The sequence below is a fragment of the Monodelphis domestica genome, chromosome 1, assembly GCF_027887165.1.
Source record: "Monodelphis domestica isolate mMonDom1 chromosome 1, mMonDom1.pri, whole genome shotgun sequence".
In the NCBI taxonomy this organism is placed as follows: domain Eukaryota; kingdom Metazoa; phylum Chordata; class Mammalia; order Didelphimorphia; family Didelphidae; genus Monodelphis; species Monodelphis domestica.
Window position 1 is genome coordinate 696,759,636 of NC_077227.1, and position 16,176 is coordinate 696,775,811.

The following is a 16,176-nucleotide window of genomic DNA, read 5'->3' on the forward strand; positions in this document are numbered from 1 at the left end:
CTCTGATGGACAATAGTAGGAGCCAGCCTGGTTCAGTCTACTCTCTGGACTAAAAACTGGTCTTTCTAGAGCAGGCTCAGCTCAGATCACTGCAAGAGAATCTGTAGGACTGGTAGGCACCCAGCCCTGTATCTGGGCAGTTTCTAGAGCAGGCAATGTTGTTTGAAAATGGCAGTAGATGAAACATCCAAGCATCGTCTCCTTTCAATCTTTCTAATAAGTGGCTCCCATCTCTGAACATTTTCCCATAACACTCGGCAATACTTGGGGTTAGGATGATGATGTTTCAGCAGGAACTGGGATCAGAGGAATAATTATAACGTTGGAGGCTTCAGAGTCCACAAGTTCAATTTCTTCATTTTATGGATGAAGAAACTGGGACCCAGGGCCATCCCGCCTCTTAGCAGAAGACTTCCAGGACCGACCCCAACTGGTTTCATAGGATTAGAGGAAGGAGAGAGAGAGAAAAAGCTGTCTCACCTGGAGAGCTGTTGTCAAAGTTGAAATCTCCACAGACCACATCAAATGCCACTAGCTCCTCGGGATTGGCTGTGCTGGAGGAGGAGGTAGATTTTCGGAAATCAGCTAGCCAATCCTGAAGCTGACTCAGTTGTTCACATCGAATGGTGCTGTCATCTGGTTGAGAGCAACAAGAGCAGCCTGGCCCGAAAGCCAGGCAGCTGGGACCTTAACATTAGCATACAAAGCCCAGCCCCATTGCCCTACCATTTGCCCTAGTGGTTTCCATCTCTGGTGAGACCAGAGCTCTGACATGCCCCCACTTATAGATCCTGAGTCTTTTCCTTCAGAGGATATTACTCCAGGAAAGAACTCTTGGTTTTTTGGTTTTGTTCTTTTAGGACAAGAGTTCCCTAAACGTCCCTAAGAATTGTTCTTGGGCTCTGGAGAAGGGGCAGAGAATCTCTGCCTCTGAGGGGACGTCCCTTAGTTCCCCAGAAAGAAGAGTTGGAAGCCAGCACTGTGGTCTGTTTAGGACCCATCATTACCCCCTACCCAAGGACAAGAAGATATATACTAGTAGGATAGACTAGAGAGACTAGCAGGAGTTCTCAGTCAGCTATGAGATACTGATTCTCTTTAACATGTGTAGTTCAGGTGGCGGCAGGTTCTACTGCTAAGACGTCCAACTCCAACTTTCCAGGATTTGGTAGGTAGCTTGAGTTAAAAAAATTCCTGCAAAGGGTAGGGGTAAATCCTGGTTCTCCTCCTCCATGCCCTGGTTCTTCCTACCTTCCTTTGCCTCTGTGGGCTGCTTGGTAAATTTTGAATGTCTTCTAACCATCCTCCTCATATTCAATGATTTTTAAGGAATTTGGGAAATCAAGAAAAATTGATTCACTAGATAGAGGTTGGGGATCTCTAAGTCTACTCTTCTCCCCATTAAACATTCTTCAGCTGATTCTCATATCTTGAGGTCTTTCACTAGCTTGGTTATCTCTCCTTCTGTAAACCTTCCAGTTTATCAAAGACCTTAAAACGAGATACAGAATTTATGTAGATGTAGTTTTTAGTAGGGCAGTATACAATGGGATGATTGCCTCATAACTCTGCCTCTCAATACAGACTAAGAACATGTTAGCTTTTTTGGCCATTATTGTATACTGTAGACTCATATGAAGATTGGGGCCCACTAAGACCCCCACATTTTTATCAGTTTAAGATTCAGTGTTATCTAGTTTGTGAAACTGATTTTTAAAACTCTAATTGGTCAGAATTCAATTTCATCTTATTTGATCTGGCCCAGGGTTCTGACCTGTTGAAATAATTTTAGATCCTGACACCATTATCCAGTGTGTTAACTATCTTGCCCAACTCTATATCAACTATATATTTGAGAAGCATTCAATCTATATTTTTATCCAAGATGTTGTTAGAAATGCTAAATCAAATAGATCCCTGGGGTACTTCATTAGAGACTTCCTTCCATGTAGACAATGCATCATTAATTTGACTCCCATCCTTTAGACCAGCAGTTCTCAACCTCTCAATTTGTAGCAATGAGAATCTATAATGCATATCAGGTATTTACATTCTGAATCTTAACTGTAGCAAAATTACAGTTTTGAAGTAGCCACCAAAATAATTTTTTGGTTTGGGGTCACTACAACATGAGGAACTGTATTGCAGGGTCACGGCATTAGAAAGGTTGAGAACCACTGCTTTAGACTTTTCCCCCAAAATAACGAGACTTGTTGTCAAATGCTTTGATAATATTTATGGAAATGATTCATAGAGTTCCCCAACCTCCAATAACCCTGTCAAAAAAGATGTTAGCCTGCCACAATCCATTTCTTATGGAGCTATATTGTGATCACTGCTTCCTTTTCTAAACGTTTACTAACTATCCCTTTAATAACTTGATCTAGACTTTTGTCAGGAATTGAGATCTAGTTCATTGGTCTACAATTTGCAGACTCTATTCACATCCTTTTTAAAAAAATTAGGCCACATGAAAATATGTTAAATAGCCAAATAGGTTTATATTGTTCATAGTATTTGGGGCTGGAAGGAACTTTAGAGATCACTTATTCAAAACCTTTTGTTAATTTGCATAGAGAAAGAATAAACCTCAGAAGTGGAAAATGAATTCCCTAAGGTCATATAGGCAGTTGGGAATAGAATTTCTTTCACCATCTGATACTCATATGCTACTGTTTTACACTGATACACAACCTACTCTTGTGGGTGGACTACTGATGTAGACACAATATATTTCTTAGGTGTATACTGTTAATTCCTATGGAAAAGAAACTTAGAAAAAGGCTATGGCTGGATCCTTATTAGTGCAAATAAGTAATCTCATGAAGTGGTTCCACATATTCAGATTCATACCATTCAAAGTTATAATTATATAAAATGTAGTCACTGGTTATAGCCCAATGGAAATATGCAGGGTGAATACAAATAATGTGATCACTTAATGAGATTTGGGGGTTCATTATTCACATTAATCAGGACCTAGCCATAATCCCTCATTATGGATGTTGTTGCATCCTCTGAAGAACCAAATCTACAGCTAATTTTGAGAGGGGCTTCCAGGAGGCCTATCCATAATATCCACAATAGAGGCTGGAGTTGATAGGGGGCACTGGCCAGTGAAAAGCCTCAGAAAAGTATTTCCATACAATTTCTATAACATCAGCATAAAGCAAACCAGAATGCATGATTGTCAGTCAAGACCAGAAGCAACAAGCCTGTGTACATAGCTCTTGAAAAGGCATATGAAGCTTCACCATCAGAACAATTCTGTAGATATAGGAAGAAACAGAGATATACATATTTTGCAACAGCTGGAGTGAAAATCAGAAGCTTTCTAAAAAAACGACTTGCTCTAGGGAATTGGTGCTGCCCTCTCCAGAGAGAGAATGAAAGAAATACAAAGGTATTCAAGTGATCTAAGGTACTATTAAACTCAAGGCTCTCTATTTTGCCAGCCTATGTTCCCAGGTGATGATTTCAGAACCAGGGCAGAGATTGAACCATTAAGTCTGTATATAAGGAATAAAAGACTACAGCTGGGCTGTGATGAAGTAGTGATTCAGAATGAAAGACAAGATTTTGAACTAGTCCTTGACAGTGGATTTATCCTTGCCTTCATCTCATGTATTCCATTCTTGGTCAAGGTAGCCTTCCATCATGAAGAAAGTGTTCCCAGGAGGAACTTGGTCCAGATGAACAAGATTAAAGGATAAGACCTTTTTTTGTTCTGGCTTTGAAGTGTATCCCTACAGAAAGGGAAGCATCCATGATACTGCATTTTAAACTTTTGGTCTGGCATTGATGATGCCTTCTTGATGGGGCTTTACCAGGGCCCACTGACCTCACACCAATTGATATGTGATTAGTTTCAGAGTGCCTGGAATATACCTATGAGGCATTTAAAAGGAGAAAACAGAAATAGAGATTCTAGACCTAAGAGATATAGACAGAAGAGGATCTAAAGGGTCTCAAATTTTGTGTGCTGGAAGGGACTCCTGCCCATCTGCAACTTTTCTCTAGGGAATCATGGCTGCATGAGTGAAAGCCACATTACTCAAGGATAGTAAATAAGGGAACAGAGGAGGAGTTCCTGGACCAAAGATCTTGGAAAGAGAGAGGCAAGGCATTCTTGGAAAAACTGAATTCCGAAGCCAGGCAAGCTCAGGAATTTTTGAGGGGACAGAATCACAACATGGAAATCTAAATATGGACTTTGGCTTCTTTTAGCTCTGTGTGTGAGGTAGGTGTGAAGGTCTAGTGGAAAGAAGTTGATTCCTTAGTAAGTCCCTAATTATTTCCCTTTGAGGGGAGGTTCTTAGCTTCCAGATAGTTCTTTAAGTTTGGAGGACTGTATAAGTCCTCTAAGGAGAGATGAGGTTCACCAGAAGAATGGATAGCAATTCCTAGTGCATTCCCATTTTTAGAGTTTATTCATAGTACTATGAATATAAAGGACAATATAGTTGTCTATGAAAGGTCAGAGTTCACCTTAGAGGGAAAGAGAGTTGTGTTAACAAGTTATGGGATGAGGCATGAGACCTTCAAGTTTTGTGTTTTGTTGTTGTTGTGGTGGTGGTTAGAGAGGGCCTGTCCCAAAGCTAGAACATTATTAACCTGAGTGTAAGCATGGGTACTAAGGACTCTTTTGTCTTTTCTGTAGGGCTCAAACAAGTTTGATATTTCTAGGAAACAGGGTTTGGGTCTGAGTTAGAAAGAATTATTGGTGAGATGCTGCCAAGATTGAACCTAGTCTGCATAAACTGAAAGCTTCAGTTCTGGTCCCTCGATAAACTTCCTCATTTATGAAATGAAACCCAGAATCAATATTTTTGTGAGTATTAATAATTCTTTCTCCTTTAAAACTCCAGCATCAGGTTGGGGAAGAGAATTTAAAGAAAAAGAATTTAAAATGGAAAGGGAAGATACCATAGAAGTACTGTGAGCAATTTCTGATTTTGTCCTGCATGTGACCTCTTCTTTCCTGGGTCTCCTGCACCCACAGCAACACCTTGGGTTATCTTTCTAAGTGTTAAAAGCAGGTCTAAAAATAGACCTTCACTGCCTTGGACTACATGAATATGAGGATGGTCTGTGAAGGGAATTGTCCCTTTAGAAGATGACAAAAATCCTGCCTCTAAGAGGGCAGCTTTGATGCCAAGACCAGTGGCACTGGTGCCAGGCAATCTCCCCATGCCTTCTGGGAGGGTTCAGGTATGACCATCCTAGAATGGTTACAGATACATTTTGAAAGCCAGACCCCAAATGGGCAAGACCCATGTTTGCAAAATGAGTGATATTTTAGAAGCTGTCCCAAACCTTCCTGTTGACAGTTAATGAATGACTTCATTGCCCAAATCTCCTAGCAGTCATCAGCACTGCAGATTGAGTAATGATTTTGAGAACTAAATAGCCTTGGAAAAAATGATAGCAAGCAACCCAAGTCAAGCCCATCTCTCTACCTAACAGTTGGTCCCCATACTTCACCGTAGGGACTTTCCTGTAGTTTATTTAACCCACTACTTATCAAACTGAAAGTTGTCTCTGACAGTGGATAATTCCCCAAAATAAAGCCCAGCACAGATCTGGCTTTGGATGGAGTAGTAGCTGAAGTAGTGGAAATATTTTTAAACAGAACAAACAATATTTTTAAACAGAGCATAAGCTTGCTAACAATTTATGTTGCAATTGGCAGCCAGAAACCAGGCCAAGAATTTGGACCCACTCCAGCTGCTGGTTCTTGTAGCAGGCTCATTCTGAGCAAGGGCTTCTTTACCAAGCTCCAAAGAACAAGGAGATTCCAACCCAGTGCCCATCATGGCGGCATTTATTACAGGTTCCTGATCCTTGTTAGGGTCAAAGGACTTACATGAAGGGGTTAGGGAGGTCTTCTAGCCCAACACCCTTCATTTAAAAGGGGGAGGAAACAGATAGGTGAAGGGACTTCCTTTTAGATAGTAAGTAGCAGGGGATGGATTCAACCTTAGATACTCTAATGATTTCTTGCTTAATGGGGATTTCCCTTTTTAGGGTAAAGTTCTGTGAAATGTATAACACACAGTCTTAAAGTAGTTCCTAGGCATAATTGATTTTTTGGATATCTTCTGGGCACCTTTAAACTATTCAAGATTTAATAGTTGGCAAGACTTAAGGAAAGAATCCAGGTGTGACAATTTTATGCCTGCCACGCAGAGGCAATGTACAATGGATTGAACACTAGATTTAGACAGCAGTCCTGGTTCTTTTGGGATACTGATTCTGTTTTCCAATATATTCAGCATCTTCCCTAGTCTGTTGTGGGGAGTTCATCCCCTCCCCTTCCTGGGTTGCTAAACTGGTCTATCAACATTCTTCAAATGCCAGTGCAGTGTCTGTGAATGTCAATAAAAGAAAGGGGGCAGGGCCGACCTGGGCTTTTTGCCTGGATGGCTGACTGGGAGAGAGGTAATGGGGGAGAGGAAGATGTTTGGAGAATAGGCTTTACATGGTCTGAGAACTTAGACTAAAGGATGAGATTTAAATCTCTGCTGATCTACCCTTTCTATTAATAAACCTTAAGAAAATTAATAACTGGGTAGATATATTAATTTCACTTATAACATTAGCTTCAGACACAGATACACAATTAGCTAGCTCTGTGACCTAAGGCAAGGTATTTAATTCTCAGCAGCTCAGTCTTCTTATCTGTAAAGTGGGGATAATAATTCTTGCCCTACTTAGTAGGGTTGTTGTGAGAAAAGAGCTTTGTGAATCTCGAAACACCACAGAAATTAGACTTTCCAACATTGGGCCTAGATTTTCTAATCTGTAAAGTGAGGGGGTTGTATTAGACCAAGCATCCTTAACCCAGGTCCACTGATATTCTAGGGACCCATAAATAAATTTTTTGGGGTCTATAAACATGGATAGGTAAAAATTACATCTTTATTATTGCTAATCTATAACTGAATTTTGTAATTTCTTTCAATTATGAATATAGAGAATGAAGCAAGATTCTAAGAAGGGATCCCTATTGGCATCAGGCTGCCAAAAAAGTCTCTGACAAATTGTTAGGAATCTCTGTATGAGGACAGTGGACAAAGCACTAGACTTGATGTTGGGAAGTACTGAGTTCAAATGTGACTCCAGACACTTACTAGCTGTGTGACTCTGGGAAAATCACTTGAGTCCAACTGCCAAGCCCTTGCTGCTCTTCTGCCTTAGAACTAATATGAAGACAGAAGGTAAGAATTTTAGAAAAAGAATCTCTATGGTATAATCTTTAAGATTCCTTCCAGCTATCACTGAATTAAGTTATATCAATATAATATATAACTGAATTAAGTTCATCAATTACAATGAAGATATGGTTATCCAATTTGTGGATGTCATGAAATTAGTGATACCATGGTATAGTGGATAGAGGGCTGCCATGGAGTCAGGAACACCTGGGTTCAAATATTGGGTCTGATGTTTTATAGTTTTAGGACCCCCAGGCAAATCACTTAACCTCTCCAGGTTTCAGACAACTATTTCAGATTTTTCTATTAAGCCACAAATGACTTGTAATCTATGTTGGAGGAAGGAATGACCATACTAGGAATTCAACAGGTTAATGAAATCATAGTCGTTTTGTATATTTATATATGCAGTGAGGAAGGATTTTGAATAGATTAGAAGACAAAAATCTGTATTCTGAATTAACTTTATAGGCTGGAATGTTGGGCTAAGACAAATAGGATGAAATTTAATAGGAATAAGTGTAAAGTCTTTTATTTGGGTTCAAAAAATCAACTATACAACCAAAAGAATGAGGGAAAGACTAGAAAGCAGTTCCTATAAAGAAGAACTGGAAGATTCATTAGGCTTAAAGTTTAATGGACAACAGGAGGGTGGCCAAATGAGCTATCATGATCTCAGATGACTAGAAATAAGATTATATCCAGAATGAGAGTGATTATAGCATTCTTGTACTCAGTCTAGGGTAGATCACATCTGGAGAAAGGCTAGACTGGATACGATTCCTGATGTCCCTTCCCTATTAAAGATGCTCTGATTTTGTGAAAGGACTGACTAGTGGGAAGGATAAAGCCCTGGGAGAAATGAGAACTCCTTCTATTCTCTTTAAGGTTCATGAAAAGAAGAGATAAATCTTATGAGAGGCAGGAATCAGAGAGCCTGGCTTCATGGCTCTCTTGTTTGCTACATGACTTCATCTGCAAAATGGAAGGCTTAGACTCCATGACCTGTAAAGCCCCTTCCAGCTCTAAATCTCTGAACCAAAAAAAAAGTAGCCTCTAAAATGAAGTCTGCTTGATACATCACCCATCTCTATAAAGTTCGAGATGATGACAGACACATGGAATTACCATCCAAGGAAAGTCACTCTCCAGTTACTGTGGTGTTTATTGACACTTTGGAATACTCTTTTAGCAAGGATCAATTCATGGCTTCTTGTGGGGGGATGAAAATCAAGGAGAAAGTGAAGGCTGGAGAATGGAGACAGCTTTGTGTCTAAGATGGGTTTCGTGTTTCCTGAACTATCTCTGGAAGCAAAAATTTTCTGGTGGACCCTTTCAGCTCCATCTCTCTGCCCCCATCGACTTTGGGCTGCAGAATGTGACCCTGTGATATCTACCACAAGGATGTATCACAGGATCTCAGCAAATTCTACTTTCTCCAAGGAAAAGCAACATTGGCAGGATAACCCAGGAATGGAATCGTGACAGCTGTCTCTTCTAGAACAATGGGCAGACGTGCGTGGGAAGTGAAAGCTTCCTTATCTGCCTTGTTCTTTAGGGTGGAGAGCTTTGAGGGAGCTTCTTGGATAATGTAGGCACTACCATGTTCTTTGCCGTTTGAGACAGTAGGCAACCTTCTGCTCTGCCCATGTTCTGATTAGCTGGGGGCAGGAAGGAGGGAGGGTGGCGTATGGAAACGCCTGGTTTCATGACAAGGTGCAATTGTCTTGCTTCCAACAAGGTGGGAAGGTATTTTTCAATGCTATTTTTGTGAGTGCAAGTTCAGGAGTTATTTTGCCCTTCTTCCCTGTACCCTGATGCACGCAGGGTGGGTCTTTTCTCTCTCTCTATTCAGTAAAGCCTGTGTCATTACAAACTTGAGAATTAAGGAATGCCATTCCATACCTCCTTCAGCTTGCAAGTGGGTGCAGGAAATATATCCCACGATTCTTTGGTCCTGAGGTGTACTTCCCACTTGTACCTGAGAAGAAAGGAAGGGGAAGTGGACATGGCTAATTAGATATTAGGAACAGTGAATTGCCAGATATTCCCTGGCAAACAGATATTCAGCATAGAATTGTTACAATGACAAATCAATGGAAACCGTGAAATATCCCTCTAACTAGATTTGCTTCTGTGCTGGGGTAGAAGTAAAGAATCCATAATAACATTTAGCACTCTGTGGCCCACAATGCCCACAAAATGGGAAACATCTCATTAATAGATCCCAAAGGCTGGGGCAGGCTAAAAAATCTGAAAATATGCCTCTTAGAGATAGAAGGAATCTTGCAGATCAACTAATACACTGATTGTGTGATGCATGAATTGCCTCTGTATTTCTGACAAGTGGTTATCTAACCTATCATTGAAAACCTCAAGTGGCAAGGAGCTCACTACTTCCTGAGAATGTCTGTTCCACTTTTGAGTCACTCTATTAGTTAAAAGTTTTTCCTTAAATTTGAACCTAAATCTGCTTTTCTTGTATTTTCTATCCATTAATTCAAATTCTTCTAGGGCCAAAAAAAAAAAAAAAGCCCTTTCCCATGATAGTCCTTCAAACACTTGAATGTACCTATTGTGGTCCCTAACACATTTTCTCTTCTTCAGATGAAATTTCCTTCCACCTCCCTAGTTTCTTCAGTGAACATGGCACAACTTCTACTGTTTGCCATTCTGGTTGCTTTAGATATTCTCTAGTTATTGATTTTCTTCCTAAAATGTGATACCCAGAAATGAACACAGTATTCCAAATATGGTATGACCAAAGGAGAGGGCAGACCAGAGGGTCTGGACATCACACTTCCTCCCTCCGTCCTTCCCTCCCTTCCTCCCTCCCTCCCTCCCTCCCTCCCTCCCTCCCTCTCTCCCTTCCTCCCTCCCTCCCTCCCTCCCTCCCTCCCTCTCTCCCTTCCTTCCTCCCTCCCTCCCTCCTTCCCTCCCTCCCTCCTTCCCTCCCTCCCCCCTCCCTTCCTTCCTTCCTTCCTTCCTTCCTTCCTTCCTTCCTTCCTTCCTTCCTTCCTTCCTTCCTTCCTTCCTTCCTTCCTTCCTTCCTTCCTTCCTTCCTTCCTTCCTTCCTTCCTTCCTTCCTTCCTTCCTTCCTTCCTTCCTTCCTTCCTTCCTTCCTTCCTTCCTTCCTTCCTTCCTTCCTTCCTCCCTCCCTCTCTCCCTCCCTTCTTCCCTCTCTCCCTCCCTTCTTCCCTCTCTCCCTCCCTTCTTCCCTCTCTTCCTCCCTCCTGCCCAAATAGGTAATTGGGATTAACTGACTTGCCCAGGGTCACATGGATAGGAAGGAGCTGAGGCCAGATCATCACTATCTTTCCAAGGAAGCCTTTGTTTTGGGGTTGCCATGTTCATTCACTGACTCATTTTGACCTTGTAGTACACTAAACTTCCTGGGTTCTTTTGACCCAAACTGTTATTTATGCTACATCTTCTCAAAATCATTTTCTTAAGTGTAGCAAACCACTTATAACCCTGGTGCCACTTGTGTAGGGAGTTTTACAGTTAGACTATGAATATGCCACACATCTTTTATGTATGAGGGGACATATGATACCACCTGAAATATGAAGGTTTCTAGAATGGTGAGATGCTTTCACATGGAATTTTATAGTAATAAGCAACCAACATTATATACTTTATGGTGTTGTTGTTAGAAGTCTTGAGGAATGATGACATCAAGAAATGAGGCCACGAATAAATGAAGTGGTCATTTCTTTTGTCTTAGTGTGCCAAGAGAAACTCTTCAACTTTTGGGAGGCTAACCAAGGAATCATGGAATCTCAGTTGGGATCAGTCAGTCAACAAGCATTTACTAAATGTCTACTATGTACCAGGTACTGTGCTAGGACCAGAGGGAGACATGAGAGTTAGCTTAGTCACGTGGAAGGAGGGACAAGATTCATTCCACTTGGCTGCAAAGCATAAAACTGGGAAACGTAGGTGGATGTTATGTCACAGGAAAACTTCCTAACAATTAATGTTGTTAACAAAATGGAATTGGCATAATCTAAGACCCTCACCAGCATAGCTATTGTATCTCTGCATATCCTCTCAAAAATGTGAGACCCAGAACCAAATACAATGCTCCAGGTATGGTTTGGAGGCAGAACACAATATGAGTTCTGGATATTTTTCTGCCTCTCCTAATGCAACTGAGGGTCGCATTAATGGAGAGTATGGTCATCTCTAGTCTCTGCTTCTGCTCTCTGCTCCTCCTGACTCTCAATTCCTTCTTCCTCAGACTCTGGCTGATTCCTCCTTGATGGAATTTTCCTCTCAAATTCTCCCTGATGAAGAGACCCTAAGGGGTTTTGAGTGAATGAGAAAATGATATCCACCCATGCATGAGAAAAAAATCTAGGCAGAATGATGACAGTAGCACAAATGAGTCTGAATAAACCTGGTCTTGAAAGCTCTTCACAGCCTGTCATCTTCTTACCTTTCCAGTATTCTTACACTTTTACTCCCATGCATAAACTCTTTGATACAGTGATGCTGGCCTCTATGATGTTCCTTGAATAAGACAATCCATTTTCTGACTTTATGAATTAAAAAAAAATTTGATATCCAAATTCTCTCCCTTTCTCCCTGAGATGGTAAAAAATATGATATGGATTTTACATTTGTAATCATGTAAAACATTTCCATATTAGTCATTTTGTGGAAGAGAACTTGAATTTAAAAAAGAAGGAAGAAGGTGAAAAATAGTATTTTTTTTCTGTATTCAACTTCATCAGTTCTTTCTCTGGAGGCAGATGGCATTTTTTCATCATGAATCCTTGTGATGGTCTTGGATCACTGTAGTTGATAATAGCTAGCTCATTCACAATTGTTAAACAATATTGCCATTACTGTGTACAATTCTCCTTGGTCTGCCCACTTCACTTTGCATTAGTTCAAGTAAGTCTTCCAAGGGTTTTCTGAAATAATAGTATTCCATTACAATCATATGCTACAACTTGTTCAGCCATTCCACAATTGATGGATATTTCCAATTCTTTGCTATCATGAAAAGAGCTGCTCTAAATATTTTGTACAAATAAGTCCTTTTCCTTAAAAAAATCTTTTTGGGATATAAACCTAGTAGTAGTATTGTTGGATTTAAGATATGTTAAGTTTTATAGCCCTTTAGGCATAGTTCCAAGGTGCCCTCCTGAATGGTTGGATCAGATCACGATTCCACAGTACATTAGGATTCCAGTTTTTCTCCATTTTCTCCATTTTCCTTTTCCATCATATTGGTCAATCTGATGAGTATGACACAGTTGTTTTACCTTAGAACTGTTTTAATTTACATTTCTCTAATCAAGAGGGAGTTAGAGCATTTTTTCATATGACTATGGATAGCTTTGCTTTCTTTGTTTGAAAACTGCCTGTTCATATCCTTTGACCATTCATCAATTGGAGAATGACTTATGTTTTTAGGAATTCAACATATAAGAAATGAGACCTCTATCAGATATCTTTGCTATAATTTTCCCCCTTATCTTTCTGCTTTCCTTCTAACGTTGGCTGTATTGGTTTTGTATTTGGGTTTTGTCTTTCTTTATATCAGTGCTTAGCATAGTGTCTGGCATGTAGTAGGCACATGATAGATGCTTGTTGACTTGATGTCAGATGTGATCATGCCTAGGGAGATGGGATTTTAATTAAAACAGAAATTGGATCAATTTCTTTGGGATTCAGTTTGCAAATATTCCAAGAAATTTTCCATCCACAATATAGCTGATAATTGGCCTTCCTGCACAGTAGCCAAATTGTAAGTGATCTGCTTAAGATTGTTTTTGCTAATCTTTCTAATTTCCTTCCAGCTGCAAAAGAATGCTGCTGAAACCATACTGAATGCCATCTTTTTCTTTCTTCCCCAATACGGTTTGGCTTTCATTATATCCATCCTTTGTCATTCCTGTCTTGTCATCTTTTTTTTAATGCAGACATACACACAAAGGATGGGCATTAGGAACTGACATGGGAAACATATGTGAACTAACATGAACAATTTACCCTCCATATCCCAAGGGTAGAAACTGGTTTGGAAGCCAGATCTGACCTTCAGCTTAATTCCATGGGCCATGAGAATAGCATATGCTTTTGCCTTTAGTTGTGAGAACAACATAATTAAAAATTATTCCATAGATATTCCCATGGGACATGGGCATATCATATGCTTTTGTCTATAATTGTGAGAACAACATGGTTAAAAAAATTCTTTGTAGTGGGATGTAAAAGGCCACAAGATGGAGATATTGCTTCATAAAAGTTTCTCTCAATATTTTATTCTTAGTATTATTTCTTTCCCTTTCTGAGTGGAGGTCTTGGCCCCCTTTCTGTCTTTTTCTACCTCCCACCTCTGTCTTTCTGTTAATTGACTACCATTCTATTATTTATTGTATAGGGGGATCATTATGTTGATTGAAAGCTTTATGTTCATTGTTTTTCATTTAAAAAATAAATGAGCCAAATGTTTTTAGGTTTCTCTCTTTCTCAAAATGTCTCACCCCCTCAAAAACCATTAAAATATGAAATGGGACTTTTTTTTAACTTTAATGTGGCCATTGATAAATTTTCTTTCATGACTCAGGGACCTTTCCTCAGTGGAAAATAGTTCTCTGCCCTTGTGTCAAGCATAATGGGAAAAGTATTGGGTTATGAAAATGAATTTCAATCTCTTCATGTGACAAAGGCAACTATATTTTCCACTGTGGATCTAAAACATAATTAAATAAAAGCTAATAATCATAATCATGAGTTCCATTAGAAACTATTAGATATCAGACCGAGTCCATTTACAGCAAACTTTTAGTGAAAATACAGCTACAAAATCAATTTTTTTTTCATTTAGCACACATTTATTAACCCATAATATGCAAAGACCTATGCTGGGCCTCGGGGTTGTGGGGATATTGAAAGCTTAAATGAGACATTATTTTTGATCTTGTATCTTATGGACTAGTTGGGAGATAAAATGAAGACAAATATAGCACACATCATCGCAGGATAAGCTTAGAACGTTACAGAACCAATGTTATGTTCCTTCTTCTTCCCAGTTCTACACCTCACATCTTCTTCATCATCATCATTTTTTCTTCTTTCTTCTTTTGACTCAATCTAGGAGTTTCCCTGACAACAACAATTCCTCTACTCACACATTGATCCTCTATTGCATGGGCCTTTAATCATCCCTCTTTTCCATTAGTTTTAAAATCCTCTTTCCCTGGCACCTTCCTTGCTGCCTATAAACATTCTCAGAACTTTTCCATCCTTAATAACTTGTCAGCAGACCCTACCATGCCTCTTAAAGTTATACTTTTCATTTCCTTCCCTTTATAGCCAAACTCCTAGAAAATGGTCTGCTCTGGTTGTCTTCCCTTCCTACCTCTCCTTCCCTTTTCTTTCTTTTAGAAATCTGAATACTTAACAATTCTTCTGATTCTAAGAATTGTTAAAATCCCCAGCTAGTGTTGTTTTTATGGAGAAAATGTTTCTGTCATAAAATCGCAGGATTTTAGTGGATTGAGGGATGGACCCTGCGCTGCTTAATGGCCCTTTTTCCTGTATCCTCTGAAATTAGCTATTATTATATAAATATTATATATTTTTTCTCTGCCCCCCTTCCCTTCCTTTTACTTGGAAAGATCAGGATGGTGGGAGAGGAAGACCACTCTTTTGGACGTATTTGGTTTATGAATGATTCATCAGAAAGAATCTAGGAAAAAGAAATGGACCTAGAAAGTGAAGGCTGGGAAGGGCCTGGTCATTTATTGGACTAAGGATAAAACATCTCCGCTTTGCAAATGAGCTGAAAACTGGGAATTCCAAAAGGGAGCTTGGGCTTTGAAACAGGATGAGAGATGGAGTTTTCATCTGATAAGTTCCAGGGAAAGACCCTTTATGGAGGCTGGATGGGCTCTCCCCTCCTCTAAAGGAGTTGGACAAGATGACTTCAGAAATTCCAACTCTGGGATTCTGTGAAAATGAGTACTTTGGTCTCCAAAGGGATGATTCTCAAGGATCCAGACCTAGCATAGTTAAGAAGAAGATCCTGGGAGGCAGTAAGGCTCCCTCTCAGCCTCCAGGTTTGGAACCTGAGCCTACTTAGGGCTGAGCATGACCAGACCAGTTAAGAACCCTTTATATCATAATGTTCTCTCTTGGTTATCCTTCTGACAATCTCTAACAGGATAAAGAATTCATATGGAATATAGAAGGAAGACCCATAACTGCCTTATCTGGGTCTGAACACTTTTTAAAGTAAGATCCAAGAAAGGTATTTAAAAACAACAACAACCCTTACATTCTCTCTTAGAATCAATGTTAAGTATTAGTTCCAAGGCAGAGGGGCAGTAAGAGTCAGGCAATGGGGGTTAAATGATTTGCCCGGGGTCACACAGCTGGGAAGTGTCTGAGATCAGATTTGAACCCAGGACCTCCTGTCTCTAGGTCTGGATCACTTATATGCCCCAAAGGTATGTTTAAAAAATGCTTTGTTTTTAGGAGCACATGGAATCTAGATGCCTAAGAATATTTGTGTCATTGGAGTCCTCCAGGATCTGCCTCAGAAGGGAAATGAAATGTTTTATTTTTGAGATTACTTACAAATCCTGCTTCTTGACTTTTGTTGTGTAGTCAAGATTGACTAGTTCTTAGTATAAGTAACTATGTCTATTATAAATATATACATAATATATTTATTATTATAATATAATATTAATAATATTATTATTATTATATATTATTTTATTATTATAATATATTATATATTATATATATAATATATATTTATATATATAAATTATATAAATATAAATTATATATATAAATTATATATATATTATATATTATATATATAATATAATATAATAATATATTATTATTATATATCATTATTAATATTATATAATATAAAATTAATAATATTAAATAATATAAATATAAAACTTAGAACTATAAAACTACA

At 39.2% G+C, this 16,176-nt stretch overlaps 1 protein-coding gene across 4 annotated transcripts in view; it reads right to left on the reverse strand.

The window, feature by feature from the left end:
• Positions 1-16,176, reverse strand: part of SMPD3 (sphingomyelin phosphodiesterase 3) — a 288,206-nt gene that overhangs the window by 15,577 nt on the left and 256,453 nt on the right. For 2 of the 4 annotated variants that reach the window (XM_016427761.2, XM_016427762.2), the window contains exons 5-6: positions 9,123-9,198; positions 481-660 (exon numbers count right to left, since the gene is read on the reverse strand). In XM_016427761.2, coding sequence (XP_016283247.2) covers positions 481-660; positions 9,123-9,198 — 256 coding nt within the window. The remainder of the gene's footprint in view (positions 1-480; positions 661-9,122; positions 9,199-16,176) is intronic. The other 2 variants (XM_056810121.1, XM_056810116.1) reach the window with 1 other exon arrangement.